This window comes from Excalfactoria chinensis, chromosome 12 (genome assembly GCF_039878825.1).
Source record: "Excalfactoria chinensis isolate bCotChi1 chromosome 12, bCotChi1.hap2, whole genome shotgun sequence".
NCBI lineage: Eukaryota > Metazoa > Chordata > Aves > Galliformes > Phasianidae > Excalfactoria > Excalfactoria chinensis.
The window spans coordinates 16,553,622-16,580,781 of NC_092836.1; the positions used below are offsets into that span (position 1 = coordinate 16,553,622).

At 65.2% G+C, this 27,160-nt stretch overlaps 7 protein-coding genes across 9 annotated transcripts; 2 read left to right on the forward strand and 5 right to left on the reverse strand.

Annotated features, from left to right (window-relative positions):
* The first annotated feature begins 3,550 nt into the window (after positions 1-3,550).
* Positions 3,551-8,110, forward strand: SEMA3B (semaphorin 3B). 2 transcript variants are annotated; one of them, XM_072347037.1, is made up of 18 exons: positions 3,551-3,614; positions 4,006-4,110; positions 4,648-4,805; positions 4,912-4,974; positions 5,048-5,167; positions 5,251-5,344; positions 5,429-5,548; positions 5,630-5,775; positions 5,849-5,963; positions 6,031-6,100; positions 6,166-6,310; positions 6,378-6,597; positions 6,672-6,763; positions 6,829-6,870; positions 6,946-7,103; positions 7,170-7,225; positions 7,298-7,437; positions 7,505-8,110. In XM_072347037.1, exons 2-18 carry the CDS (start codon positions 4,014-4,016, stop codon positions 7,886-7,888), a joined length of 2,220 nt encoding a protein of 739 aa, XP_072203138.1. In that variant the 5' UTR covers positions 3,551-3,614; positions 4,006-4,013; the 3' UTR covers positions 7,889-8,110. The 2 variants fall into 2 exon arrangements, with proteins under 2 accessions (XP_072203138.1, XP_072203137.1); XM_072347036.1 differs by having other exon boundaries at positions 7,170-7,437.
* A 465-nt stretch (positions 8,111-8,575) lies between these two features.
* On the reverse strand, positions 8,576-10,615 carry LOC140257762 (2'-5'-oligoadenylate synthase 1-like). Its single transcript, XM_072347322.1, has 6 exons — positions 10,405-10,615; positions 10,040-10,331; positions 9,771-9,946; positions 9,446-9,684; positions 9,233-9,368; positions 8,576-9,158 (listed from the first exon to the last, which is right to left on the reverse strand). The coding sequence occupies exons 1-6, from the start codon at positions 10,591-10,593 to the stop codon at positions 8,637-8,639; spliced, it is 1,554 nt and encodes a 517-aa protein (XP_072203423.1). The 5' UTR covers positions 10,594-10,615; the 3' UTR covers positions 8,576-8,636.
* A 1,494-nt stretch (positions 10,616-12,109) lies between these two features.
* On the reverse strand, positions 12,110-13,766 carry LSMEM2 (leucine rich single-pass membrane protein 2). Its single transcript, XM_072347825.1, has 4 exons — positions 13,745-13,766; positions 12,658-12,798; positions 12,392-12,580; positions 12,110-12,303 (listed from the first exon to the last, which is right to left on the reverse strand). Exons 1-4 carry the CDS (start codon positions 13,764-13,766, stop codon positions 12,176-12,178), a joined length of 480 nt encoding a protein of 159 aa, XP_072203926.1. The 3' UTR covers positions 12,110-12,175.
* A 357-nt stretch (positions 13,767-14,123) lies between these two features.
* On the reverse strand, positions 14,124-15,921 carry HYAL3 (hyaluronidase 3). Of its 2 annotated transcripts, XM_072347219.1 has the most exons (3): positions 14,801-15,921; positions 14,641-14,730; positions 14,124-14,535 (listed from the first exon to the last, which is right to left on the reverse strand). In XM_072347219.1, the coding sequence occupies exons 1-3, from the start codon at positions 15,665-15,667 to the stop codon at positions 14,197-14,199; spliced, it is 1,296 nt and encodes a 431-aa protein (XP_072203320.1). In that variant the 5' UTR covers positions 15,668-15,921; the 3' UTR covers positions 14,124-14,196. The 2 variants fall into 2 exon arrangements, with proteins under 2 accessions (XP_072203320.1, XP_072203319.1); XM_072347218.1 differs by having other exon boundaries at positions 14,124-14,730.
* A 1-nt stretch (position 15,922) lies between these two features.
* NAA80 (N-alpha-acetyltransferase 80, NatH catalytic subunit) lies at positions 15,923-17,363 on the reverse strand. Its single transcript, XM_072347220.1, has 2 exons — positions 17,312-17,363; positions 15,923-16,862 (listed from the first exon to the last, which is right to left on the reverse strand). The coding sequence occupies exons 1-2, from the start codon at positions 17,355-17,357 to the stop codon at positions 16,156-16,158; spliced, it is 753 nt and encodes a 250-aa protein (XP_072203321.1). The 5' UTR covers positions 17,358-17,363; the 3' UTR covers positions 15,923-16,155.
* Positions 17,364-19,953: 2,590 nt separating this feature from the next.
* LOC140257918 (PHD finger protein 7-like) lies at positions 19,954-22,805 on the reverse strand. Its single transcript, XM_072347638.1, has 9 exons — positions 22,742-22,805; positions 22,510-22,601; positions 22,320-22,418; positions 21,949-22,073; positions 21,599-21,761; positions 21,402-21,508; positions 21,137-21,247; positions 20,867-20,985; positions 19,954-20,702 (listed from the first exon to the last, which is right to left on the reverse strand). The coding sequence occupies exons 1-9, from the start codon at positions 22,803-22,805 to the stop codon at positions 19,954-19,956; spliced, it is 1,629 nt and encodes a 542-aa protein (XP_072203739.1).
* A 991-nt stretch (positions 22,806-23,796) lies between these two features.
* On the forward strand, positions 23,797-25,625 carry LOC140257919 (PHD finger protein 7-like). Its single transcript, XM_072347639.1, is given in 7 exon segments — positions 23,797-23,913; positions 24,160-24,284; positions 24,472-24,688; positions 24,691-24,833; positions 25,051-25,164; positions 25,298-25,416; positions 25,558-25,625. Coding segments are annotated over 7 exon segments (903 nt in total).
* The last annotated feature ends 1,535 nt before the right edge of the window (positions 25,626-27,160 follow it).

Sequence of the window (27,160 nt, forward strand, 5' to 3'; positions counted from 1 at the left end):
CATGTCCCTAAACGTGCCTGGGCCACACATGGGACGAGGCCTTGGGGACACCAGCTCTCAGTCAAGCCCTACTGGGCACAGGGTTAATGTTTAGTGGGGTAGAAGAGGGCCCTGTGTAGGGTGGGAAGGATGTGTGGTGTAGCTGTGGGGTGCTCACAGCCCGGGCCCCCCAGCATGTTTCCCAGCAAGCAGCCGTGCGGAGCAGAATGGAGCTGGGCCATCCCGGGGGGCAGCACTGGCAGCAAGGAGCCACAGATGGCCGGGGATCTGGAGACCGGGAGGAGAGGGGGCATGGGGGGGTCCCAGATGGGTGGGCACCAGCACTGACTTTCTCGGGTCCTGCCCAAGGAGGGGCCCATCACCTGTGCATGACAGCGGTGTCCCCACCATCCTCACTCTTCCCTGTTACTCATCCCTTCCTCTGCGTCCCACTCTTCCCCTCCACTTTTCCCCTTCTTCCTCAATCTCTTCCACTCCATCTCCTCCTCCCCTTTCCCCTTCATCCTCTCCTCCTCCTCTACTCCCTTCCCTTGCCTCCACTCCTCCCCCCATCCTTACCAAACCCTTCCTTCTCTTCTCCTCCTTCCCTTTTCCTCTACCCCTTCCTCCTTCTATCCTCCTCTTTTCCCCCTTTCTCTCCAACCCCTTCCACTTATCCTTCTCCTCCTTCCCTTTTCTCCTTCCCCTCTCCTCCTCCTCTTTCCCCCCCTTCCTCCCTGCCGTTTCCTCCCCTCTTCCTCTTTTTCCCCTGCCGTTTCCTCCCCTCTTCCTCCTCCCCTTCTCCCCGTTCACCCCACCTTCTCCAACCCCTTCCTCCTCCCCTTCCCCCCCCCTCCCTTTTCCTCTTTCATCTCTACCCCCTTTCTCCCCTCCCCTCTTTCCCGTTGGTTGCACCCACGGCCTTGACCCGTCCCCGCGGCCGTCCCCGTGTCCCCAGGGCCGTCCCCACGGCCGAATAAACAACGGACGGCCCCGTCCAGCCCCCGCCCGCCCCCCGCCGCTCCCAGCGGGGCCGCCCCGAGGGCTGAGCGATGAGCCGCGGACGGGACCCGGCTGCCCCCGCGCGGCGGCGGCGGGCCGTGCGGTGCGGTGCGGTGCGGTGCGGTGCGGGCCGTGCCGCTGGGCTGAGGCCGTGCGGACCCCAGCGGGGTGCTGCCGGCGCGGGGCTCCCACCCACGGGCGTCCCATCACTCTGCGTGCACCCTTCGCTCCAGTTCCGTAGCGCCTGGAGCAGTTGGCAGCCGGGACACGGCCCTGTTCCCGCGGGCACTGTCACCCAAAGAGCCGGCCGCGACCTCCCGGAGCGGTCCCACACCCACGGCCGGGCAGGGCACGGGGCACGGGGTCGGGCCGCGGGGCTGCGCTGACATTTCCCAGGCGCCGCGGGCAGGGAGCGGGGCCAGCGCGGCCGTCAGCGCCGTGCCCCGTCCCGTGGGGGGCACGCAGCACACTGCGCCCTTTGTTGGGGACGGGGATCCGTCCCCGCGGCCCTCCCTCCGCCCCCGCCCCGGCCTGGCACCCGGTGGCAGATCGGGATAAAGGGAGGACGGCAGCCGCGGCCCCGTCCCAAGGCAGCAACGGGGACGGGAGGCAGAGGTGAGGCTGCGAGCGGGGGGCTCTGGGGAGCTTCCACGCCGCGCTGGGTGCTGCCGTGGGGGTGGAGGCACCGGGACACTTTTCTCGCGGTGTCCGGGCCCGGAGGGGCCGTTGCGATGGGTGTCCCGGTTGGGATGATCTGGCCGGCACGGGGTGGGGCGGTGGGGGTGGACCCGGTACAGCAGGGACGGTGACACGGGATTAGCTGGCACGGCCGGAGCAGGCCTAATCCTGGCAGGAATGCGCAGGAGCCTTGCTGGGAGTGGGTCCCTCGGTGAGGGACCGAGGGGGGGCTGTGCTGAGCCCTGCGGGGTTCCTGTGTGCCACATCGCTGTCCCGGAGCCAAGGGAGCCAGCCCAGCTCAGGGGGAGATGGCTCTGGATCAGGGCTGCCCCGTGTCATTGCTGCGTGCCAAGGGCACAGCTCGCATCCCGGCGTGTCCCATCCCCACCAGGCTGCACGAGTCCCCACTCCAGGCCCCGTGTGCCCCCGCCAAGCAGGGGCTGCCGCTGGTGGTCTCTGTGCTGCCAGCAGGGCTGAGCAATGGTGGCTGTCCCCGGGAGGCCCCCTCTCACTGCACAGACAAAGAGCATCGCCGGGGTCTGCCCGGGGATCGGAGACAGAACTGTGCCGAGGAGCAGCGGGGCGGAAAATCGATGCATTCCCGCATTCCTGGGGACGGGAGGAGAGATCCAGGGACACACCATCCCATCCCGTGACCCCATCAGCGACCCACCCGTCCCCGTTACGCGGGAGCTGGTGTTTGTGTGTGTGTTTGGGGGGGGGGGGCAGCGGCAACGTGGCACCCCCTCCCCCCTATGGGTTTGCCCGGCCCTGGCAGCTTTGGAGCTGTTTTTCCGGGACACGGCCGCGGCCCTGTGACGCCTGATGGCTTCTGCAGGTGGGGCCGCTGCTGGCGGGGCCTGCCGAGCCGCTGGCACCGGCTGCGGGCTGCCACCGCGCCACGTCCTGCCGCTGGAGGCAGGGAACGCGCCCCGACCAGGGACCGGCACAGGGATGCCCAGGGGATGGACGCGTCCCACCGCCGCAGCTGGCGATGGGGACGCGGTGCTGAGGGCGGCCGATCCCGGCCTCTCGTCCCGCGGCGCCTCGGGCAAAGTCTTGCGACGCAGCAACCCGTGACGCGGCGTCCTCGTCCCCGTGGAGCTCGGCCAGCACCCACCCGCTGCCGCCGGGACGAGAGCGGGGTGGCCCTGGCAGCGTCCCTCCACGGCCCCCCCCCCCGGCACAGCCGCTGCCGGCACCTCTCAGCACTTGCTATTCTTGGCAGCAGAGGCTGGAAAATGGGAGGCAGCGCAGGAATTTTGTTTGCTGCAGCCTGGGCCCGCGCCAGACATCTGGGCTGCAGCTGAGCGCGGGCCACCCCCGCACCCCCCCCGGGCCCTGGAGACCGCAGCTGCCCTCGGGCGTGCCCGGCGGGTGGCACCGGGGTGGCACGGCCACGGCACGGCGGGCGCTGGGTGCGGGGGAACGTGGAGGGAGGTGGAGGGCACGGCCGTGCGGGCAGAGCGTGCGTGAATCAGTGCGTGGATCAGTGCGTGCATCAGTGCACACACAGCGGGCGTGCCGGCACGGCGCGCGTTGGTGAGCAGCGAGGGCTGAGGCTGCACTCCGCGTGCCGGTGCAAGGCGCGTGTGCGTGGCAGGAGGTGCGCTGCGTGCGCATTTGCACGTGTGTGCGGGTGTGCGCATCCATTTGCGCGCGTTTGCTTACGGATGTGCGTGTGCGTTTGCACGGCTGCACTCACACACCTGCGTGTGCGAGCCTGCGTGCGCGCTTGCACACGTGCGCGTGCTCTCGCAGGTGTGTCCGCAGGTGCTCGCAGGTGGCCGCGTGCCCGCGCGTGTTTGCACGTGTCCGCACGCGCCCGTCCCCCCGGGCCGCCCCCCGCCGCCCGGCCCCGCCCCCGCCCCGCCGGGGCCGCCCCGCCGCCCTCCCGCGCTGCCGCGGGGCGGGGCGGGGCCGTGCGGGACCGGGCCGAGCCGCGCCGAGCCCAGGTGGGTGCAGCGGGACGGGGCGGGGGGACGCGGGGCGGCACCGGCGGCTCCTCGGGACGGCGGGGGGCGCCGAGCGCGGCGGGGTCGGGGATCGCCCTTCGCGCTGTCAGAGGGGCCGCCGCTCGGCCCGGCCCGCAGCGGGCGCGGAGCGCGGCGGGCAGCCCGTGCAGCGTTCCGCCGGCGCGGGGCCGGGCGCCGCGTGCGGGGCGTCGCGGTGGGGATGAAGGAAGGTTTAACGACGGGGAGCGCGGCGGGGTCCGCCCGCTCGGCCCGACGGCACCCGGCGAGCCGTCCCCTCCGTGCCCGACGCGGGGCAGCGCCGGCAGCCCGAAGCGGGGCCGCGGGCGGGGGGCCGTAACCGGAGCCGACTTCCCCCTCGCTCTGCCCGCAGTCCCGGCCATGAGCCGCCCGCCGCTCCTGCTGCTGCTCCTGCTGCTGCCCGCCGCCCGCTGCCCCGCACCTGCCGCCACCCCGCGCCTCCGGCTGTCCTTCCCGGGTGAGTGTGCGGCGGGGCGGGCGGGGGAGGAATGAGCGCTGCAGGTGCAGCCCCGCGCCGCGGCTCCGTGCTGCTCGGCGCCGGGCACCGAGCGGGGCACCGTCCCGCTGCCCTTCGGCCGTGGGTACGGGGTCCCGGCCCGCAGCCACCACAAAGAGTCGTTTGTTCCCACCGCGAGGGATTAGTTCGGCAGGGCAGAGAAAAGGCCCTTTCTCCCCCCCCGGCCGCCCGCTGAGAGAGATGGATGGTGGGACGGTGGGCCGCTGCGGGGGCGGCCAGGCCGGGAGAGCCGGTGGGACGGGTCTGGGGGAGGGGATGGGGCGGCGGGAGCGGGGGGGGGTTGCGGTCCCTGCCCAGGCACCTCGGGGTCGGTCACGCACGGAGCTGGAGCTCGGCTCGCAGCCCTCGCCGCACGCAGGAATGGGGTCCGGGCTCCCAGGAACGGGGTTGTGCCATCGGGATGGGAGCGCACCCTGGGGATCCGTCCGTGGCGGGGCTGTGTTGGGCAGGGCTGAGCAGGGTGGCCCGGCCCTGCAGAGCTGCGGGCCCGCCACGGGCTGCGACTCTTCCAGCTGGAGCGCTCGTGCTGCTACGAGGCCCTGCTGCTGGATGAGGAGCGCGGCCGCCTCTTCGTGGGCGCCAAGAACCACCTGCTGTCACTGAGCCTGGACAACATCAGCCAGCGGGACAGGAAGGTAAGAGGGGCGGGTGGAGGTGGGGGTGGCATCCCGTGGTGTGATGTTTGGGGTTGGTGCCCTTGGCTGGGCTTGGGGGGCTGCCACCCTTCCTTCCCACCCACAGATCTACTGGCCGGCTCCGGTGGAGTGGAGAGAGGAGTGCAACTGGGCCGGCAAGGACATCACAGTGCGTGCGGGATGGGGCGGGCGGGCAGGGTGGGGGGCTGCAGAGAGAGCTCGTTACCACCCTGCGCCCCCAGGCCGAGTGCATGAACTTCGTGAAGATCCTGCATGCCTACAACCGGACCCACCTGTACACCTGCGGCACCGGCGCCTTCCACCCCACCTGCGCCTTCGTGGAGGTGGGCCAGCACACCGAGGTGGGATGTGGTGAGATGCGGTGAGATGTCACGGTGCGGCATGGCGCAGCACGGCACTGCCAGCACTGACCCCACTCCCCCAGGACCACGTCTTCAAGCTGGATGTGCGACGCGCTGAGGATGGCAAAGGGAAGAGCCCCTACGATCCCCGGCACGCAGCCGCCTCCGTTCTCGTGGGTAGGAGGGCAGCAGGGGCGCTCCGGGGCTCTGGCAGGGGCTGGCGGAGCGGCTCCCAATGACCCTTCCCTTGGTGCCCTCCAGGTGAGGAGCTCTACTCAGGGGTGGCCACCGATCTGATGGGGCGCGACTTCACCATCTTCCGCAGCATGGGCTCCCGCCCGTCCGTCCGCACGGAGCAGCACGACTCCCGCTGGCTCAACGGTCAGTGCCGGGGGGGCTCTGCGCCCGGTGGGTCCCTGCAGGCACCTACAGGTCTGGATGTGCCACCCCGTCCACTCGCAGAGCCCAAGTTCGTGGATGTTTTTTGGGTGCCTGAGAGCGAGAACCCCGACGATGACAAAATCTACTTCTTCTTCCGTGAGACGGCGGTGGAGCGGCAGCAGGGGCTGGGCAAGGCCAGCATCAGCCGCATCGGCCAGATCTGCAGGGTGGGTGCGGGCAGCCGCAGCAGGGCTGTGGGGTTGCGGTGCCATCCCTCAGTGGCCTCCCCTCACCCCACAGAACGACATGGGCGGGCAGCGCAGCCTGGTGAACAAGTGGACGACGTTCCTCAAGGCGCGCCTGGTGTGCGCCGTGCCCGGCACCGATGGCGCCGACACGCACTTTGATGAGCTCCGTGAGTGCCCGCTGTGCTGGCTGGGTGGTGCCCGCAGGGGCTGTACTGATGCTTCCCCTGCCCACAGGTGACGTCTTCCTGCTGCAGACGAGGGACAAACGCAACCCCTTGGTCTACGCTGCCTTCTCCACCTCCAGGTAACGCCCGTCGTGCGCCCTGCGTGTGCCACGTGCTGATCCTCATGCCCCATTTCTCTCCTCAGCTCCATCTTCCAGGGCTCGGCCATCTGTGTCTACACCATGGCTGACATCCGCCGTGCGTTCCTGGGCCCCTTTGCACACAAGGAGGGCCCCAACTACCAGTGGATGCCATACCAGGCACGCGTGCCGTACCCACGCCCGGGCATGGTACGTGGTGTGGCACAGGGTCCTGGGGGATGTGGGAAGGTTGCTGACCCAGCTCTGCCTCCCGCAGTGCCCCAGCAGAACCTTTGGCACCTTCAGCTCCACCAAGGACTTCCCGGATGAGGTGATCCAGTTTGCCCGGCACCACCCACTGATGTACAACCCGGTGCTGCCCCACGGCCAGCGGCCCCTCTTCCTGCAAGCCGGCGTGCCCCACACCTTCACCCGCATCGCCGTTGACCGCGTGGCTGCCGCCGATGGCCACTACGATGTCCTCTTCATTGGCACAGGCACGTGGCACCGTCATTCAGGGGCTGGGAGCCGGGGCTGCCCCCACGGTCCCCCCTCACCGACCTCCCTGCAGATGTGGGCACTGTGCTGAAGGTGGTCTCGGCACCGCAGCAGAGCTGGCACGGCATGGAGCCGCTGCTGCTGGAGGAGCTGCAGGTCTTCCAGGTGGGTCCCCGTGCTGGGGGCTGCGCATCTCCTGTGCCCTGTCTATAACCCTTGCTCTCCTGCAGGACGCATCCCCCATCATCAGCCTGCAGCTCTCCTCTAAGCGGGTAAGGAGGGGGGGGCTGAGCCCTGCCGGACCCACGGGCCCCATCGCAGGGGTGCTGAGCCCCCTTTCCCTGCAGCAACAGCTCTATGCCGGCTCAGCCACCGCCGTGGCCCAGCTGCCCCTGCACCGCTGCGGCGCTTACGGCAAGGCGTGCGCCGAGTGCTGCCTGGCACGGGACCCGTACTGCGCCTGGGACGGCACCGCCTGCACCCGCTTCGTGCCCAGCACCAAGAGGTATGTCGTGCCGGGACCCCGCGCCCGGGGACAAGAGCGCGCCGTGCAGCCCACGCCTCTCCGCAGGCGCTCCCGCCGGCAGGACGTCCGCAACGGGGACCCCAACCTGCTGTGCTCCGAAGGTGCGTGGGGCCGCGGGGCGCTGTACCGCGCCCGCAGCGGGGAGACGACGGACGCGGGGTCTCGTCCCGCAGAGCCGTCGCAGGGCCGCGTGCCCCAACGGCAGCTGTACGGGGTGGAGGGCAGCAGCGTGTTCCTGGAGTGCGTGCCCCGCTCGCTGCGTGCCCGCGTCGCGTGGACGTACCAGCGCGGTCCCGACGCTCCCCAGCGCGAGGTAGGGGCCGTGCAGCGGGGCGGGGGGCGATCCCAGCCCCGTGCCCTGACAGCTGCCCGGGCCGCAGGTGCAGCCGGACGAGAGGGTGGTGAGGACGGAGCGGGGGTTGCTGCTGCGCAGCGTGCAGCGGCACGACGCCGGGCTCTACGTGTGCCGGGCCACCGAGCAGGGCTTCACGCAGCCCGTGCTGCGCCTGGCGCTGGGCGTCCTCGGCGCCGCCGCCCCCGGGGGCCGCGCTCCCTGGTACCGGGACTTCCTGCAGTTGCTCGAGCGGCCCGAGGCGGCCTGTGGGCGGCTGCGGCCCCCGCCTCCCGTCCCGGCCGGGCCCCCCGCGCGGAGGCGGGGCGGGACGGAGCCGGAGGGCGGTGCGGAGCCGCGGGCCGCCCGACGCCGCCGTACCCGGGGCGGACCGAGAGCCGAGCGCGGCCCACGCAGCGCCCCCGCCCGGTGAGGGCAACCCCGGGGTTGCTAGGAGCGGGCCGGCAGCGGCTCCCCGGCCCGGCTGGAGGCGCGGGGGGGTTGGGGGCGGAGAGCGGTGTATTTATTGACGGCTGGGAATGGTGGGGGGCGGCCCCGCACGGCGATGGTGTCCCGGCGCTCGGGTGGGCTCGGGTGGGGGCGGGCCGTCCCTCCGAGGCTGTACCGGTGGAGCTCAATAAAGCAGAGGAGGCTGCACGGGGCCCGGCGCAGCGGTGTGTGCCCACCCACGAGCGTCCCCCCCTTCCCTATCCTGCATGACGCCGGGCGCTTCTCCCCGCCCCTCAGCTGCACTTTCGTTTCCTGCAAAACCGAAACCCGAGCTCAGCACTTCCCCGGTTCAGCTCAGACCGGGCGATGACGGCAGCCCAGCCCCGCTCCCAACCCAGGGCCGGGTCCTGGCGCTGCGGGCTCAGCTCCGGTTCCCCGCAGTAACACCACAACCCTCCTGCCCGGCTGGCCCGGGGAACCTGGTGCTGCCCTCTGTCCCATTGCTGCCATCTCTCTCACTGGGCTGGGGCACGATCTGAGCCCCAGAAGGATCCCGCAGGAACCGTTTTCCCCCCTGCAGGCAGCACCATCCCAGAGCGGTGAGAGCACGCCGTCTCCGTGCTCCTTGGCGTCCAGGTTCCCCCCTCCTACCTCACACGAGGAGCACGAGGATGGTCCACAGGTTTTATTGCCGGGGGAAGGGCAGGGGCGGGGCTGGGGGTTAGGGTAGCTCAGGAGGACACGAAGCATCGGGGCAGGGGTCCTGCACCACCCCGCAGCCGCAGCAGCAGGTAGATGGTGCTGTGGGGCTGCACGCTGTAATGCTCCAGCGTGTGGTGGTTCTCCAGCTCACTGGTCCCATAGGTGAGGCGCTGCTGCTCCACGGGCAGGTTCTGGCGGGCATAGATCTGCTGTTTCAGCTGCTTCACAGTGTCGGTGGGCCGCACGGTGTAGACAGTGGTCCTGTTGTTGCTGTCCTTCACCAGAACCTCCATCTCCCGGGGCTCCGTGTGCAGCAGCAGCAGCACAGTGTCATAGAAGAGGCCACGGGTGGCCAGGCTGTCCTCATTCTGCAGCACAATCGAGCAGCTGCTGGGGTTCTGCTGCAGGGCCAGGCGCTGCTGGTAGCGGGGGATGCCCCACTCCTTCTCTATCTCCCCCTTCAGCTCCCAGACTGTGGCACTGGGGCTGACCTTCCTGCTCAGACTGATGCCCTGCAGCTGCTTCACTTGCACGGTCACAGGTCGGGCAGGCTGTGGGGACACAAGGCAGGTGGGTGACGGCCTTGGGGGATGGGACCACAGTGCTGCTGTGTGGGCAGCCCTACCTGCACATTCCAGGAGCGGGCATCACGGATGCAGGGCAGTGACACACAGCTCCGGGCAGCCTCCCTGGCCACCAAGTCCCAGCTCTTGTCTTGGCCCAGGATGCCAGTGGGGTCAGCAGGATCCAGGATGACGGGGCTGCGGGCACAGAGGGGGCCCTGCCATCAGCACACAGCCTCGGGAACAGAGCAGTGGGGTGGGGACACACTCCTCACCGGGGCTGGCGCAGCTGATTCTTCAGGTAGTCACCGACCTTCTCGTCCCGCAGGGAATAGTACTTCTCCCAGTAAATACAGATGTCCTGGTGCCGGCCGAGCAGCTCCAGCACAGTGCGGAAGCCCTCAGCCATGCTGAAATCCTCCCTGTTTGTGCCCTCCTCCCAGACGTAGATGGTCAGCAGCTCCAGCGCATACTTGGGGGGCAGCTTATCGTTGGGGTACTGCAGCTTCAGCATCTGGGGGCACACAGGAGGGCAGCTGGTGGGGCGGGGTGCCCTGGGGTGCGGGTGGGGGCACAGCGCAGCAGAGTAACCCCACTCACCTCCTTGTACCAGTGCTTGACCAGGCGCAGCAGGTCCTTCAGCTTGGCGGGGCGCCACTTCACAAAGTTCTTCTGCAGTTCTGTGAAGCTGGGGGAGAAATCACCAGGGCCGCAGTGCGTGTCCAACAGCTTCACATAGACACTGGGGTCCGGGGGGGCATCCTGAATCACCTGCCCTATGGGGTGAGAGACACCTCGATCCCCGTCCTGCACCCCGCAGCCCAACATATGCCCCCCGCCCTGAGCCCCCATCCCACCCCATCTCCTACCCAGCGCATCGTAGGCAGGCAGGATGTCCACGTCGATGGACTCTCCGGAAACGATGGAGGAGAGTGTGAGGCTGAGGGAGCGCGGTATGCCCCGGCTGTTCTTGTAGCTCGGTTGGCTGATGTTGACTGTGGACATCGTCGGGGGGCGCTCATTGAGCCGCCTCTCGATGATGGCGAGGATGCGGCCCCGCAGCTGCTCCTGCTCCTGGTAGCTGGAGAAGCAGTTAACGAAGAGCACCACGTCGGCATCCGAGTTGTTGCGCAGCGCTGTGCCCTTCCCTGACGAGCCGCCCTGCGAGAACACGGCATCGGCTCAGCCCCCGGCCCCCACGCCGAGGCGTAGAGCGGCGGGGGGCTGCGGGCACCTTGACGGTCTTGAGGACGCTGATGCCCTCGAAGCAGCGCTCCTTGAGGAAGTCGCAGATGTTCTTCACCGTCTGCCTCACCGCCGCGCTGAATTCCGGGCTGGGCTGCAGGTGGGCGGCCACCCAGCCCTCCAGCTGGTTCTGGGTCACCGTACCCAACCCCATCGCCAGCTGCACACCCAGCTCCATACCGCTCACTGCGCTCCGTCGCCGCCCGCCGCCGCTTAAAACCCTGCTGCCTCCGCCCCCACCCGGGTGGCGCCGCCCCTTGGCCCTTCCCCTTTCTCGCCCTCCCCCCGTTGTCCCCCCGGGGTACCCCTGGGAGCTCCTCGCGCTGCCCCCCCTTTGGGGGCGGTGGTCCCCATCTCCCACGACCCCGGGATGCGGCCACCCCGCAGCCGGCACGGGGCCCAGACGGCGTCCCTGCAGCCCCGATGGGACCTCAGGGACGGTGACACGGCGGCCGCCCTTTCGGTTTCGGTTCTGGCGCCGGTTTCGGTTCCGCGTCAGTTTCTGTTCCGATACGAGGAGCGGCCGCTGGAAACGAAAGTACGGGGAATGGGCGGGGAAAGGCAATAGCGACAGCGACGGGCGGGGGATGCGGGGGAAGACAGGGATGGGGATAGGAATGGGGATGGGGATAGGAATGGGGAAATGGATGGGGACAGAGATAGGACAAGGATGGGACAGGGATGGAGACAGAAATGAAACAGATGGGGACAAAAGTGTAACAGGGATGGAAGTAGGTGAGGACAAAAATGGGGACAGGGATGCAGACAACAATGGGACGGGAAGGTAAATGAATATGAAACAGATGGAGACAGAATAGGAATTGAGATGGGGACAGAAATGGGATAGGGACAGGAATGGGGACAGAAGTGGAACAGGTGGGGATGGAGCTGAGAAGTAAGGGTACAGGGATGGGGCATGGGTGCAACTGGGGATGGGACAGGGGAGGGATGGAGCTGGGGGACACAGCTGGACATGGGGATGGGCACAGGGGAGGGACAGGGATGGGGAAGGGATGAGACATTGTGGAATGGGGACAGAAATGGGGCAGGAATAGGATGGAGCTGGGCACAGAGCTGGGACAGGAATGGGGACAGAGACAGAAGAGGGACAGTGCCAGAGCTGGGGGTATGTTATGTGTGGGTACAACAGGGATGGGGCAGGGATGAGTCATTGAAGGGGACAGGGATGGAGTTAGATATGGGATGAGGATGGGAATGAGGATGGGGACAGGAAGGAGGACTTGGCAGGACGAGTCATGCCATCAAGATGGAGCTGCCTTGTGCCCAGCTCAGAACACTGGCTACCAACAGCACACATGTACAGTGGAGTATTTAATGCCTGGGGCTGCCCCACTGGCGGCTGTCCCCTCTTTTTTATTTCTTTTTTAACCAAAATTAGGATAACAGGAGAGGCAAAGGGTACCATCGCACTCTGTGCTGTGCCAGCTGTCTGCTACAGCCCCTGGCTGCCCAAACATGGCACAGTCCACAGGGCCAACTCCAGCTCTCTGTGCCTCCCAGGATCATCCTGGCACAGCTGGAGGAGCAGCAGCAGGCACCTGGGAACGTGGTCATGGTGGCGACATCCTAAGTCTCAATGGCAGGAGGTAATGATAAGGCGATGGGAGGGTTCCTCCTGCTGGGGCAGGTGCCCATCCTTGCAGCCTTTCCCTTTCTCCAGCAGTGCGTGACAGGGTCAGGGTTGCTCCTGCGTGTCTCAGGTTTTGGGCAATCCATATGGGGCTGCTCTGTGGGGCAGCTCAGCGGCGCTGGGTGCTGGCATTGAGGCGAGCCCAGAGCTGCCCGCTGGCCGCCCGCAGCTGGCGCATGGCGTCCTCCTGGCTCTCCAGCCACTGGGCCAGCGTCTGCACCGACTGGCTCTGCAGCACTGTGGGGAGAATGGGGCATGGTGGGGACCAGATGGTGGCTGTCCCCAGCCCCTGCCACCTCCCTACACCCTGCCCACAGCCACCTACCGCTCAGGTAGATGGCCAGCGTGGCCAGGACCAGGCTGGCCAGTGCCAGAAGGCCCAGCAGGGCGAGGAAGAAGGGATGCCCAGGGCAAGGGCAGACGGTGGGTGGTGGCACAGGGCGCAGAGTGGGCAGGTGTGGGGGACCATGGGGAGCACGGTGCAGCCGGGCACTGGATGGAGTCGGGCCATTCCCTGCAGCAGCAGGGAGAAGAGGGTCAGCACCTGCCCTCAGCCCCCTGTTCCGCAGCCCCTCGCCCTGTTCTTGTCACCTTCTGTGCCCTTGTGCCCAGCTGAGGCCCAGTGCAGGTCACTGATGGACGCCACGGGGTGCAGGCTGATGGCTCCGGGGTCCGTCCCATCAAGGTCAGTGGGCTCTGTTGGCACGGTGCCCTCTGCCCTGCCCACACCGTCTGCTGGGAGCAAGGAAAGGGGTGAGCACATCTCAGGTACCCCTGAGGTGACCGGAGGCCCCCAGCCACGATGACCACTCCCAGGAGCAGTGCCAGCCCTGGTACCAACCCAGCGCTCCTTGGCACAGGACTGCTGCTCCCAGGGTGGGGCCAGACCAGTGCTGGCCGTCCCCCAGCCGCGGCGCGCTGTCATCGAAGCAGTTAGCAGGAGCCTGGTGGCCGCACTCCCAGAGCCTCGTTAGTGCAGCTGGCAGCTGCACGGAGTGGAAAGTACTCCTGCCTCCGGGTACCTGGGGCCACTTTGAGCCTGCAGGTGCAAGCAGCCCCGTGCCAGACTGTCATTAGGTCTGGCAGTACCCATGGCACTGTGCTGGAGAGCTTGGAGATGCACAGTGGGAACAGCGGGTCCCATGCTGGCCCAGAGGTCCAGTGCCCTGTGGTGCGGTGCCATGTGTCCAGAGGATGGGGAGAGCAGCATGCAAAGCTCCAGCCCGCTCAGCGCTGTCTCAGGAAGCAGCTGGGGCAGAATGAGGGGATGTTTTCACAGCGTTTGCATGGTTGTGAGCATTGGGCAGGGCTGATGGCCTTGTGCCCACACCCAGGGTCAGGGCTGGTGCTGTGCCGGGGCCGCAGGGCTCCAAGGGGCTGGAGTGCACCGGGTCAGCGCCCTCCAGGGCTGGGGGCTTCTGGACCCCCCAAAGCACCCTGCAGGCACTACGGACCCAACCCCTCGCTGCAGGCTCCCCCCACCGCCTGCTCCTCTGCAGCCTGCGGTGCTGTGCCAGCCGCTGTCCCCTTCGTCCCACAGCACTCCGCACCCCTTCCCTCCCTGGGCTGGCATCCCTGTGGGGTGGGCAGCACTTGGCCGTTGCCATTGAGCAGCCCCAGTGACACAACTGCCCCAGCTGCCAGGGACCCCTCGCACCCCTCGCTGCTGCCAGCCTACCTTCCGCAGCCTCCCTGGGCATGTCCCCGGCCCCGCTCCCCTGCACAGCCAGGCAATCTGGGGCCTCCAGGAACCGGGCACTGCGCTCTTGGTGCGCCAACTGCTCTGCTTAAAATAGGATAGGATGAAATGTGTTTGGGGTGATAAAAATAGCTGTGGGGAGGGGGGCCCGGCAGCCGCGGGCAGCATGGTGCCAGCGTGGCGGAGGGAGGGCAGAGCTCAGGGCCCCTCATGCGCCCTTCCCTGGGCACCGGGCACAGCTGGGATAGGGAAACTGAGGCACGGATCTGTTCCCTCCTAAGCCATAGCAGGGGTCAGGGGTTCCTTGTGTACCTGACCTCGAGGCTCCCCCCAGCTTTGCCCATGAGGACAACGTAGCTGCAGCAGGATGGTTTATTTAAATTAATGAGCACAGGAAAAATCCATGCTGGCACAGCAGCCCCCAGCTCCGCTCACCAGCCCCAGCTGCTGCGCCGTGGGCAGGTGTCAGGGGCCTGGGGGCTGTGGTGCCCATAGAGGCTGTGGGTGGGTGTGGGGCAGGCGGCGTGGCTCCGTTGCTCCGGCTGAGTGCAGTCCTGGCCTGCCCAGCCCCGGTAGCAGTGGCAACGGAAGGGTGCCCAGGAGCCTGCCCCCAGGTGCAGCAGGATGCTCAGCTCCTGGGGCTGCCGCCGCACACAGCGCCCGTGCCCGTGGCACTGCTCCAAGCTGCACGCCTGCGCGGCTGCTGTCACGTTGGCCACGTAAGGCCCCAGGGTGGACACGAGGTAGTGGCGAAGGCTGATGCAGCTCTCCTGGGGGGAGGAGGCAGCCGTGAGGAGTGGCCCTGCAGGGCACCCCAAGCCGCCTCCTGAGCCTGTTGTGTCCGGCTCCGGTGGGGCGGTGGTGGCCACACTCACAGCCGACTGGGAATACGACATGTCACCCCACAGCACCACTCCGGCCGCCCCCAGTGCCGCGCTCTCCCCGATGGTGTGCTCCAGGTCAGCCTGCAAGAACATGGGGCCGTGTGGCCATGGGGGCCGCGCCGGGAAACCGAGCGCCATCCCCGGCCCTTACCGGCTCCAGGAAGCGGGGTGAGCGGCGGTAGGAGAGCCGTGAGTAGGCCACGACGGGCAGGTGGCCGGCAGCCAGGCGCAGGGCTTCACGCAGCCGGTGGTGCACGTAGCGGCGGCGCAGGCCGGGCGGCAGCAGCGGCGGCAGGTAGATGCTGGGGTAGAGCGCGGCCGAGGCGGCCCACAGCCAGCGCAGGCGGTCGTTGCGCCGCACCTCGGCCGGCCGGCAGCGCCCCGTGTAGTTGAGCACCTTGGCCCAGTCGCCGTTGAAGCAGTCGGGGAAGCGGTAGAAGCCCCAGAGTCCCTCCGGGCGCAGGCTGCGGCTCAGCAGCAGCGTCTGCTCCATCAGCGCCCGTGCTGCCCGCTCAAAGGCCCGCCGGGCCTCCCGCCGCCCCCCGCCCCGCTGCCGTGCCCAGCGCTGCGATGCCAGCTGGTAGATGCGCTTGTGCCCCCAGTTCCGGGCCCACAGTGGCCGCCATTCCTCCCAGTCCAGCACAGCCAGGCCGCTGAAGGTGGGGTGGAGGTGCAGCTGCACATCACCTGCAACCCGTGCCAGGTGGGCCCGGAGCGGCGCCCGCTGTGGGATGCCGCCGTTGTGCAGGTCGCCCTGCGGGGAGATGTAGGGGTACAGCCCAAACTTGTTCTTGTAGAAGATGGTGATGTTCTGCCCTGCGAAGCGGCCACCCTCGTTCTCCACGATGCCGTAGTCGGCCAGGGGCAGCCCCACGCCAAAGCGGCGCTGGCAGCGGCCGCTGGGGATGTTCCAGAGCACGGCAAAGGGCTGCCCGCCTGCCAGGGCCGCGGGCATGGGGCTCTCCCCACTGGCAGTTCCCAGCACCAGCCAAGTCCACAGCGCCAGCACCAGCCCCATGCCCAGGGGCACCGCCTGTGGGGAGAGAGCAGTGGGTGGGCACCCAAAATCCTGCAGAGCCCAGAGCCGTGTCCTGCCCTGTGCCTCAATGTCCCTCCTGGCTCTCAGTCTGCCTCTTTGTGGCCACTTTGTCCCTGTTTGGTGGCAAGGTTGAGCCCCCAGGCCCGTCACACACGGGTAAGGGAAGGAGAGCTGCGTGCTGCTGCCCCGTGCCCGCCGCCAGCTGGGGATTAGGTGGCCGCATGACACAGCAAAGGCAGCACTGATCCCTGTTCAGGGCTGGACGCTTCCCTGACCTTCCCACTCCCATTCTGGGGCCTCTCACAGCAGCAGCCAGGCTCACGCCCGAGGCATGGCCACCCCTCCCTCGTCCCCATTCTCCTCAACCCCTGGCAGACAGTGGGGCCGGGGGTCAGAGCCAGCCCAGAAGAACAGCACCAGACACTCCGCCCGCGCTCGCTTTTAATCACCAGCTGTGCCCAGCGGCCTCAGATGTCCTTCTTCATCCAGAAGATGGGCAACCCCCTGCTATCATAGTGGGGGCTCTCCTGAGGGTTCTGCCCACCGCCCTCAGCTGGGCCTCCCCCTGCCCGGGATGGGGGCGGGAGAGGGGGTGGGGGGGGGATGGCAGGAGGCGGCAGGGGGGGCTGGGGGGCTGAGGGCGCCGCTGGGGCGGCAGTGGTGGGGCTGGGAGGTACAGCGAAGGCCCGCAGCGCCGCAGCAGGCATGGCAGGGCTGAGGAAGGGCACGATCTGCACTGGCTCAGCTGGGATGAAGCCCAGGTGGGCGTAGAACTGCTGCTTGTCATGGGTGCTGAGGTGCAGGCGGCGGAAGCCGCGGGTCCGAGCGTAACGCTCGGTGGCCTCCATCAGCTGCCGCCCGTAGCCCCTGCCCCGCAGAGCCCGCGCCACCACCACGCTCTCCACCAAGAGGCCGCCAGGCTGCCCAGCCACGCGCGACAGCCGGACGTGTCCCACCACGCAACGGGGGCAGGTGGGCTCGGCGGGGGCTGCTGGCCGCAGCAGTGCCAGGCAGGTGGGGAAGGCGTCGGAGGAGCGCTGCAATGCGTGCAGCCGCACGGCCCGGCTCTTGCCCCACTCCTCAGCCAGCAGCTCGGCACAGGCCTCCAGCAGCTCGGGGTGCTGATGCAGGGGCACCAGGCTGAGCTCTTCCGGCACGGGGCTCATTCTTCTCACTGCAGGGAGAGTGAGAAGTGATGGCTCAGCATCTGTGCTGAGATGTCACCACCAACGCTCCGATGGGCACAGCACGGCAGCAGCTTCCTGGCCAGCAAAGTGACAGCCATGCTGCGCTATGCCGTGCTGTGCCATGCCGTGCCATGTTGAGCAGTGCCGTGCCATGCCATGCCGTGCCATGTTGAGCAGTGCCGTGCCATGCCATGCCGTGCCGTGCCCCCCGTATGCACTCGGTAGAGCCCCACCTCCCACCGTTGCGGTGCTAAGGCGAAACCGCGCTCAAAGAGGAACCCCGCTGCTAACGGCCCGCGTGTTGAGCAACCCGCCCCGCACCCCCCGCTCTCCACCACGCGGCCTGCGGCCGGCCCAGCTCGCACCGCACGGCTCCGCAAGGCACCGCGTCCGCCCCCCGACCACCACCCACCCCCCGCCCGGCCCCGCCGCTCACCCTGCGCCGCTCCGTCCCGCGGGGATCCGGGCCGCCCCCCGCACATCGCCCCGCCCAGCGCTGCGAGCCCACCCCCACCCATACACACACACAGCGCCCCCTGGTGGTCGGAGGGTGCGCGCAAAGAAAGTTCCCACTGGTGTGAGAATAGGCCGGATCCACAGGCTCCCCTTCCCCAGCCCCCAACCCATTCCTTCCTCCCCGCAGCCCGGTTCATGCTGAGCTGATTCCCGGCTCCGACTCCAGCGGGGCTCAACATTTCCTATGCGCAACGTGGAGGAGGCCAGGCTGGCAGCTGCAGCCCCGTTCTGGGGGTGTTTCTGACGTCTTGGGGCCGTCGCTGTATTTGGGACACACAGGCAGCCCCGGAGCTGCTGCCGGTGGGGATAAGAAAAATCCTAAATCCATGACAACGGCAAAGCACAATCTGACACTCACAGGGACACCACTCGTGGTGGGTCGCCAGCTGGGTATAACTCCACTCTCCACCACTCTGCGCCCAGCCCTTCAGCCACTCCTCCTCTTACTGTTAACGTGTTTGTAAACAAGTTTTTTGGTTCCCTTTCCCTACAGTGGCCATCATGTTGGGCTTTTGTCTTCCTAATTTTCTCCCTCCATATCCCGACCATTTCTATGTACTCTCCCTGAGCTGCCTGTCCCTTCTTCTACAGGCAGTAAACTCTTTTTCTCTGCTGGAGCCTCAGCAAATATTCCCTGTTCTTCTCTGCCGGCTCATTTCACAGCACAGGGGGACAGCCTGCTCCTGTGCCTCTAAGACTTCCTTCTTGAGGAGCGACCATCCTTCCTGGACCCCTTTGCTCTTCAGGACTGAATCCCAAGGGACCGTCCCTACCGGTGTCCTGAATACTTCAAAACCCTCCCTCCAGAATCCCAGGGCAGCAGTTTTGCTGACCCCCCCCCCCTCCTGACTTCACCAAGAATAGAGAACTCTGCCATCTCGTGGTCACCCTGCCCAAGACGGCTCCCGACCTCCACATCTCACAGCAGTCCCACCCTGTTTGTGAGCAGCAGCTCTAGCGGAGCATCTCCCTGCTGGGCTCTCTTACCAGCTGCTCCAGGAGGCACACATCTTCCACACACTCTACAAACCTCCTAGGCTGCTGTTTCTGCACCGTACTGCATTTCCAGCATAGACTGGGGAGGTTGAAGTCCCCCATGAGAACAAGGGCTGGCGATTGCCCCATTTCTGCCAGCTGCTCGTAGAACACCTCACACGTTTCTCCATTCTGGTTAGGCAGTTTGCAGTAGGTCCCCACCAAGATGGCAGCGGTGTTGGTGGTGATAACATGAAAAGAGTACTGTGTGCAGTTCTGGCCTCCTCACTGCAAGGAAGACATGGGGACCCTGCACTGTGTCAGGGCAATGGGGCAGGAAAGGGACTGGAAGAAGAGTCCCAAGAGGAGCAGCAGAGTGAAATGGGATTGTTCAGTACGGAGAACACCCAGGGGAAGCCTCACTTGTAACTCTGTAATGTTTCTGTCAGCATTCCACATCGTAACATCATCTGCAGTATGAATCATTCAGTAGGTTCATGCTTGTGGTCTAGTGGTTAAGATTCAGAGCTCTCACTGCCACAGCCTGGGTTTGATTCCTGGTCAGGGAACCATCCTCTGCAAACTGGAGTATGAACCCTTTAATGATCCATACTGCACATGATGTACAAAACCATTACTCACTTTGTGTAACTCCCTGAAAGGAGTGGGGGTTAGTGGGGGTCAGCTTCTTCTCCCAGCGAACAGCAATGGGACCAGAGGGAACGGCCTCACGTTGCAGCAGGGGAGGTCCCCGTTGGATGTCAGGAAGAACATCTGTGCTGAAAGAGCGGTCGAAACCGGCACAGCTGCCCGGGGAGCTGGGGGAGTCAGCGCCCATGGAGGTGCTCCAGAACGTGGGGATGTGGCCCTGAGGGACGTGGGCAGCTGGGGGGTGGTCGGTGGGACTCGGTGATCGTAGAGGTCTTTGCCAACCAGAGAGATGCTGTGATTCTGTGAGTGGTTTATTGCAATGAGTGGTACAACTATCAGCGGGCAACAGCCCACAGGCAGAGCCTGGAGAACATCACGGCAAGACGTAAACGCTCGACTGGGACACTGCTGGAGCCACAGGCCCCGTAGCGTTCAGGTGGGGCCAGGAGGGTGGATGTGCCGCCCGGTGCCTTCGGCAGCACCAACACGCCGGGTTCCAGCAGGGCTGCGTCCGGCACCGGGCCCCTCACTGTGCGCTGGCTGCAAGAGCCGCCTCCCCCCTGCAGCCCCTCCATCTCCAGCTGCAGCACCATTCCCTCATGGCCAAGGGCATCTAGACGTGGTGCCTGTCACACCCACACCAGCCCGGAGTGACCTTGGTGCTGCTGCACACCGAGGGGCAGGAAGACCCCAACGAGGTGCGTGCAGCAGAGGGGGGTCCCAGACACCCCATAAAAGCAGAGTCCCCAGTAACCAGATCTGTGTGCAGGACGACGACCACAGCGATGCCTGGAAAGGCAGAGAAGAACCAAAGTGACAGTGGCATAAGGGAATGAAGTTTTATTGAGATGGGTTTGGATGACATTGGATAGGATTAGGGATGGGGTTTAGGGTTAGAGGTTGGGACGGAGCTGGTAGATGGCTGCTCCCCCGGCTTCAGCAGGGCCGGCCGGTGATGTGCTGGGCCCGACGTGGTACCCGGGAGTAGCTCCGCCCCTGGGCTGGCCCTCGCCGCCTGGACCGGCTGGTGCGGCGTCTTCGGGGCTGGCTGTCGGTGTCCGCAGCCCGGCGATGGAGAGGCGAGCGGCTTCGGATGCGGGCCCGCCTCGGATGTATCGATGGGCTTCCATGGGCCGTTGGGGAAGCCCTGGAGGACCCCGGTGCTGCCGGTGTTCTGGAGCTGCGGGTGCAGCTCTGAGCACCTGGGGTTGCTGTCGGCCGGCTCCCTCGGTGTCTCTGGGGCCGGCTCGGAGATGCTGGGGCCCGGCGCCGCAACGGAGAGCGGCTTCTTGTCCGGGCCCGCTGTCCCTGCCTGCACCTCAGGTTGTAAACAAGTGCAGGGCAGCGCCTCGAGGACCGAGATGTCCCCTGGCTCATAGAGTCTGTGCTGCTCTCGGCCATCACAGCAGCACTGTGGGTTCTCCCACGTCGTCCCTGGGACTCATTGAAGATGTTTTGATCCCGGCGCTGCCGTGCAGGGATTCTCATGCGGTCCGTGCTGCTCTGGATGGACGAGCTGCTCTGGATGCTGCTCTCAGGCACACAGGAACCGTGATCTGGCCCCGATGGTGCCTGGATGGAGCTGCTGGAGCTGCTGCTCTCTGGTGGCACACAGCTCTGGGATGGCTGCAGTCCCTGCTGGCTGGTGGTGCTGAGGCCAGCAAGACCTGAGCTGGTGCTGGAGGCTGTAAGGGGAGGCAGGAAGGTGAGCAGGATGGAATTCCAGCCATGGGGTGGAACTGGCTCCCGTTTGTCCCGGGCTGGAGGGATTTGAGCAAGGCCGCTCTGAGCAGCCGCTGCCAGGCCTCGCCTGGCCCAGCCCAGCAGCACGCGGCTGTTTGCCTCTTACCGGTGCCCTCTCCAGCACAGGCGTTGCACTCCCAGCTGGTCGTGCTGTCGCTCAGGTGGGAACAGAGGCGGTGTGTGCCTCGTGCAGCACAGGAGCTGCAGAGGAGCAGCTCCCAAGGCCTGTGGAAAGCAACGGGTTGTGGCCGTGAGCACAAAGTGCCCTGAGCCAGGGAGTGCCCGGCACAGCTCTGGTGCTCAGTCTGTGCTCCCCCAGCCTGTGGTGAGGCTGCGATGCCACGCAGAGCCCCAGAGGGCAGCTGAGCTCACTCACCCCTCTCCTGACCGCAGTCTGCCCTGGGGGTAAAGGCACTCGCTGGCCATGCAGCGTCGGTGCCATACTGCCACTCCGGAATAGGCGGTGTTTTCCCACCGTATTTGCATTCTCCTAGAGAAGGGAGGGAATGTGATGAGCACTCACTGGCCCAGGACTCAAACTAACCCTCAAATCCATCCATCCCCAGCCACCTTCTCCCTGGTTCCAGCTTCTCACTGACACATAGGCCCACGGTAATGGCTGCCAAGGGCCAGACACCAACCTGTCTGGGATTCGGATCCCCAGAGTCAGCATCTCCTGCAGGAACGTCTGCGTGTCTCTGCAGTTGGGGCAGTGGAAGAGGCGAATCCCAGAGCTCAGGGCCATTCTCTGCAGCAGAAACACAAGCAGTGTGGGTGTGAGCCGGGCCTGGTGCTGCTGAGCGCCTGCGGTGCCGCAGGTCGAGGGGAGGGCTCCTACCTGGACGCAGGCCCGGTGCAACCAGGCGTGCTGGCAGGCTGGGCACACCATGGTGCCGTACGACCTGCTCTCATCTACGGGCTCCAGGCAGATGATGCAGGTGGTGTCCGGCTCCGGTGCCGCCTGCACTGCCTGCTGCGGGCGGTGCTCCCAGCAGAAGGCCCTGGGGGAAGATGGAAGGGATGGGCGAGGTGAGAAGGGCTGCGAGGAGGGCAGAGGAACGGGAAGGAGCCCCAGGCCTTGGCTCTGGCTCTGTCAGGCTGCTGGGAGGTTCACAGCGCGTTCCTCGCTGCTGTGGCTGGTGCTGACAGCAGGGTTGGAGGCCACAGGCCACACCTGGCAGCTCTTACCTGAACTCCCCAAAGTACTGGGTGACACACTGGCCTTCATAGGCACAGGGGAGGTGGAAGGTCCGCTCACAGTCCGGGTCTGCGCAGGTGATGGTGGCCCCCGAACTGCCGCAGACGAAGCAGAGCTGGAAAGAGCAGAGCAGCCCCCATCAGCTGCAGGCTCAGGGCCTACGCAGCGGGCCCCGCACCTCTGGGCAGGGCGCAGGATGCGGGCAGGGCTGGGTGGCACTCTGCAGAGCTGCCTGGTGAACAGGGCTGGTCTGCAAGAGCAGGAATGTCTCCTGGAGCTGGGAGGAGGGGCTGGGATTGCTTTCTTGGGACCAGGCTAAGCTCTCCTGGCACCAAGCTCCCTGTTCCGCTCCAGTGCTCACCTTCTGCTCCGCCTCCCTCACTGTGCGCGTCAGGTCTTCAAAACGAAAACGTGCCTCGTTGTTCTCTTGCACGTTTTGACAAAGACCGCTGGCAAATCGCTGTACAGGAGGAAAGAGCACGGTCTAGTTAGGGCAGAAAGGAGGGAATCACTGGTGGGAGGAAGGTGGCAGGAGCCACCAGGGAACTCACCGCACAAAACTCGTGGTAAGAGAATCTGCGAAAGCTCTGTTTGTTCCCAAGGATGCCCGAGTCCTCATCCTCTAGGCCACAGAGCACGCATGCTGGAGAGGAGAGAGTAACAGCCGTGAGCGCCTTGCGGGGCCAGGTGCCCCCTGGGCTGTCCCAGGGGCTGCTCTGTGCCGGCTGTGCCAGCTGAGGGGCAGGGCCGCAGGCCGCGCATGCAGGGATACTTGGCTCTCACCTGGCTCTTCCGAGCCGACAGCCTCCTGTATGGAGCGAAACCAAGAGCAGAGAGTCTGTCCCATCGCTGATGGTCCTCGTCCTCTGCGTGCAAACCTATGGGAGAAGAGGGACGAGGCTGAGTTGGCGGCTCAGGCCCCCGAGCGCTGGGGAACCGGCCTCCCTCCCTGGGCAGCCTCAGGCAGCCCCTTCCTCCCTGCTCACCTCACCAAGTCGCACTGAGCTGGGATTGAGCCCCGCAGCCTCAAGTCTACTTCGCAGCCCACGTGTCACAATGGCCGTTCCCTGCCACCCTCTGTGACGCCATCACACCTCACAGGGCTGAGGGCACCCAAGAATGACATCAAATGGAACGGCCATTGTGACACGTGGGCTGCGAAGTAGACCTAAGGCTGCGGGGCTCAGTCCGAGCTCAGTGCGACTTGGTGAGGTGAGCAGGGAGGAAGGGGCTGCCTGAGGCTGCCCAGGGAGGGAGGCCGGTTCCCCAGCACTCGGGGGCCTGAGCCGCCAACTCAGCCTCGTCCCTCTTCTCCCATAGGTTTGCACGCAGAGGGCCAAGCCTGGTATTGCTGGGATAGACACTCTGCTAGTGCTCACTGTTGAAGCACATGATGGCCAACGGGACTCAGAAGGCTGCCAGTTTGAGAGAGCCAGGTGAGAGCCAAGTATCCCTGCATGCAGCCCCCCAACGCAGGGCAGAGGGATGCTGGGGGTCTGCCTGCAGTGGAGAGAGGAGTTGGGGGCACACAAGGGCTTCCCATCTGCTGCGGGCAGGACCTCTCTGCTCCTTGGCCAGGGGAGCCACGGTTGGGCTTTGGCTGCCTGCTGGCACCGCTGGGCCTGCTGTGCCCCATCCCCGCAAGTTGCTTACTGCTGTTACTCTCTCCTCTCCAGCATGCATGTTCTGTGGCCGGTCGGACGTGGACCTTGGAATCACTGGGAACAAATATGTGTTGAAGGGGATCTATTTCCATACTTTTTGTGTGGTAAGGTTACTCACAGTGCCAGCCTCTTTCCTCCAAGCAATAGTTTATACCATTTTCTCCTAACGAGATCATGCACTTTGCTCTCCTGCAGACATTTTCCTCTGGCCTTTTACAACGAGGAAGAGATGGAAATGCACATTTCTGTAGTCAAGACCTCATTCGCACGATGAGGCAGGCAAAGCAGAAGGTGAGCACTGGACCGGAACAGGGAGCTTGGTGCCAGGAGAGCTTAGCCTGGTCCCAAGAAAGCAATCCCAGCCCCTCCTCCCAGCTCCAGGAGACATTCCTGCTCTTGCAGACCAGCCCTGTTCACCAGGCAGCTCTGCAGAGTGCCACCCAGCCCTGCCCGCATCCTGCGCCCTGCCCAGAGGTGCGGGGCCCGCTGCGTAGGCCCTGAGCCTGCAGCTGATGGGGGCTGCTCTGCTCTTTCCAGCTCTGCTTCGTCTGCGGCAGTTCGGGGGCCACCATCACCTGCGCAGACCCGGACTGTGAGCGGACCTTCCACCTCCCCTGTGCCTATGAAGGCCAGTGTGTCACCCAGTACTTTGGGGAGTTCAGGTAAGAGCTGCCAGGTGTGGCCTGTGGCCTCCAACCCTGCTGTCAGCACCAGCCACAGCAGCGAGGAACGCGCTGTGAACCTCCCAGCAGCCTGACAGAGCCAGAGCCAAGGCCTGGGGCTCCTTCCCGTTCCTCTGCCCTCCTCGCAGCCCTTCTCACCTCGCCCATCCCTTCCATCTTCCCCCAGGGCCTTCTGCTGGGAGCACCGCCCGCAGCAGGCAGTGCAGGCGGCACCGGAGCCGGACACCACCTGCATCATCTGCCTGGAGCCCGTAGATGAGAGCAGGTCGTACGGCACCATGGTGTGCCCAGCCTGCCAGCACGCCTGGTTGCACCGGGCCTGCGTCCAGGTAGGAGCCCTCCCCTCGACCTGCGGCACCGCAGGCGCTCAGCAGCACCAAGCAGCACTCAGCTCACACCCACACTGCTTGTGTTTCTGCTGCAGAGAATGGCCCTGAGCTCTGGGTTTTGCTTTCAATGCCCCAACTGCAGAGACAGACACACATTTCTTCACGACTTGCTGACTGTGGGGATCCGAATCCCAGACAGGTTGGTGTCTTTCAGCCAGATCTTGACATGTGAGGGCACAAAAGCTGAGCCCACCCAAGGACTGCCTGGCAGGCCTGGTCCTTTGCTTCACATGAGTGTAGGAATCAGTTTCGTGGGAAGGTGGAAATGGGGTTGGGCTGGATTAGCAGGGATGGTCTGGGTCAGTCTTACTCAGGTGACACTGAGTTTTAACCACATTCTCTCTCTTATGCATCAGAAGTCCAATGTGGGAGGAAAACAGTGCCTATGCATCTCTGGGAAGAAGACATAGGCGCTGTGATGCCAGTGAATGCTGTTACCCACAGGGCCGGGAACAGGCAGAAGAAGCGGGGTGAGTTACCTCTGCGTGGCATCGCAGCCTCACCACAGGCTGGGGGAGCACAGACTGAGCACCAGAGCTGTGCCGGGCACTCCCTGGCTCAGGGCACTTTGTGCTCACGGCCACAACCCGTTGCTTTCCACAGGCCTTGGGAGCTGCTCCTCTGCAGCTCCTGTGCTGCACGAGGCACACACCGCCTCTGCTCCAACTTGAGTCATGGCACAACCAGCTGGCAGTGCGACAGCTGTGCTGGAGAGGGCACCGGTAAGAGGCAAACAGCCGCGTGCTGCTGGGCTGGGGCCAGGCGAGGCATTGCTCAAGTCCCTTTGGCCCAGGATGGATGGGAGCCTGTCCAATCTCGGGGCTGGAGTTTCACCCCTCTCAGCTCTTTGCTTCTCCTTGTAGGCTCCAGCACCAACTAGGATCTTGCCAGCCATAGCACCACCAGCCAGCATGAACTAGGGCCATTCTGAGGCTCCACAGCACTGGAGAGAAGCAGGTCCAGCACCACCACCCAGACCACATTGAGACCAGCTAACAGTTCCCATGTACCTGAAAACAGCATCCTCTCCAGCCAGCACAGGGTGGACAGAAGGAGAATATACCCATGTTTACATGGGATGAGAATACTGATGCCATAGGAGCAGCCGTCAACAAGCTCCACTTTCTATCCAATGTCATCCAAACCCATCTCAATAAAACTTCATTCCCTTATGCCACTGTCAGTTTGGTTCTTCTCTGCCTTTCCTGAGGTGGGCAGCTTTAGGGCCTGGATCCACAGGCTCCCCTTCCCCAGCACCCAACCCATTCCTTCCTCCCCGCAGCCCGATTCAGGCTGAGCTGGTTCCCGGCCCCGACTCCAGCGGGGCGCAATATTTCCAGTGCACAATGTGGAGGAGGCCAGGCTGGCAGCTGCAGCCCCGTTCTAGGGGTGTTTCTGACATCTTGGGGCCGTCGCTGTATTTGGGACACACGGGCAGCCCTGGGGCTGCTGCTGGCTGTGGGTTGAGCCAGGATCTGGGATTTCCTCCTGCATTCCAACAGTGCCTCAGGTCTGCTGCCAATGCTCATCAATGTGACGCCCACCTTATATTTACTTGGTCCAGTTCTCTAGAGAAATAGCCTGCTGGTCTCTTCCTGGATCCACAGTGTTCTACTAACGCCCCCAGAGCAAAGCAACATCTTTCATGCCCATACAATCAAAAGGCCCTGAGCAGGGGCAGACATCAGAGCTGCTCTCAGTTGAATAAAGGCTGTTTGGCATTCTGGGTTCTAGTCCAAAATTTCTCCTTTCACAGCTTCACATTCCACGATCCTCCATCAGTCCACAGCTTGGTAGCCATAATCTGCAGCATCCTGCCATACCGAAGGTGTCAGGCACTGTCAGCAAACTGCTGCAGCACGCTGGAGCTCATTCCCCCACCAGCACTCCCTGCAATGAAACCACTGCTATGGCACGGGCACACTGAGTTCTGGTAAAGGAGGAGTGCTCTGGAAAAGGAAGAAAAAGAGGCAAAGAGCAGCAGGATGTGGGGTGGGACGGGGGAGGGGGACACAGATTTACAATATATATTGCCGTGCTTGGACAGCACAGTGATGCTGTGCAGTGCTGCAGGCTCGCCGTGTCTGTGCTGTGGTGGTGTGTGATTGTACGGTGGTACAGGCACATTTTGGCTGCTGCGTTGCAGGTACAGTGCTGTGGTGCTGGCGCATTGTGGCTGTACAGCAGAGGTGTCCTGTGGTGGTACAGGTGCAACATGGCTGCACCATGACAGTGTCGTGAGGTGGGCAGTGGGTGTTGTGTGGTGTTAGAGTCACACAGTACCATGGTGCTGATGTGTGGTGGTACTGGTACATTGTGTCTGTACCGTGGAGCTGCTGTGCACTGCTGTCAGGGCGTTGTGGCTGCACCACAGCACTGTGAGGCATTACCTGCTCTGCTCCATGTCCCACAGGAGTGAGGGGCTTCAGGCATGAGGCAATGGTGCCGCAGCTGTAGATGGAGTGG

Coding starts and splice junctions, on each gene's coding strand:
- HYAL3 (XM_072347218.1), bottom strand. CDS start 15,667: ATGGGGCTGGTGCTGGCGCTGTGGACTTGGCTGGTGCTGGGAACTGCC. Junction 14,731..14,800: donor CACCCCGCTTCCTGGAGCCG/GTAAGGGCCGGG, acceptor ATGTTCTTGCAG/GCTGACCTGGAGCACACCAT.
- LOC140257918 (XM_072347638.1), bottom strand. CDS start 22,805: ATGGGACAGACTCTCTGCTCTTGGTTTCGCTCCATACAGGAGGCTGTC. Junction 21,762..21,948: donor CAGTACTTTGGGGAGTTCAG/GTAAGAGCTGCC, acceptor ATCTTCCCCCAG/GGCCTTCTGCTGGGAGCACC. Junction 21,248..21,401: donor GGGATCCGAATCCCAGACAG/GTTGGTGTCTGG, acceptor CTTCTCTAGGAG/AATGCAAATACGGTGGGAAA.
- NAA80 (XM_072347220.1), bottom strand. CDS start 17,357: ATGTGCGGGGGGCGGCCCGGATCCCCGCGGGACGGAGCGGCGCAGG. Junction 16,863..17,311: donor GCGGGACGGAGCGGCGCAGG/GTGAGCGGCGGG, acceptor CTCTCCCTGCAG/TGAGAAGAATGAGCCCCGTG.
- SEMA3B (XM_072347036.1), top strand. CDS start 4,014: ATGAGCCGCCCGCCGCTCCTGCTGCTGCTCCTGCTGCTGCCCGCCGCC. Junction 4,806..4,911: donor TCAGCCAGCGGGACAGGAAG/GTAAGAGGGGCG, acceptor TCCCACCCACAG/ATCTACTGGCCGGCTCCGGT. Junction 6,311..6,377: donor CGTACCCACGCCCGGGCATG/GTACGTGGTGTG, acceptor TGCCTCCCGCAG/TGCCCCAGCAGAACCTTTGG.
- LSMEM2 (XM_072347825.1), bottom strand. CDS start 13,766: ATGCCCAGGGAGGCTGCGGAAG. Junction 12,799..13,744: donor GCCCAGGGAGGCTGCGGAAG/GTAGGCTGGCAG, acceptor TGCTCCCAGCAG/ACGGTGTGGGCAGGGCAGAG. Junction 12,581..12,657: donor TGGGCACAAGGGCACAGAAG/GTGACAAGAACA, acceptor CTGCTGCTGCAG/GGAATGGCCCGACTCCATCC.
- LOC140257762 (XM_072347322.1), bottom strand. CDS start 10,593: ATGGAGCTGGGTGTGCAGCTGGCGATGGGGTTGGGTACGGTGACCCAG. Junction 10,332..10,404: donor GCGTCCTCAAGACCGTCAAG/GTGCCCGCAGCC, acceptor GTGTTCTCGCAG/GGCGGCTCGTCAGGGAAGGG. Junction 9,685..9,770: donor TCAAGCACTGGTACAAGGAG/GTGAGTGGGGTT, acceptor GTGTGCCCCCAG/ATGCTGAAGCTGCAGTACCC.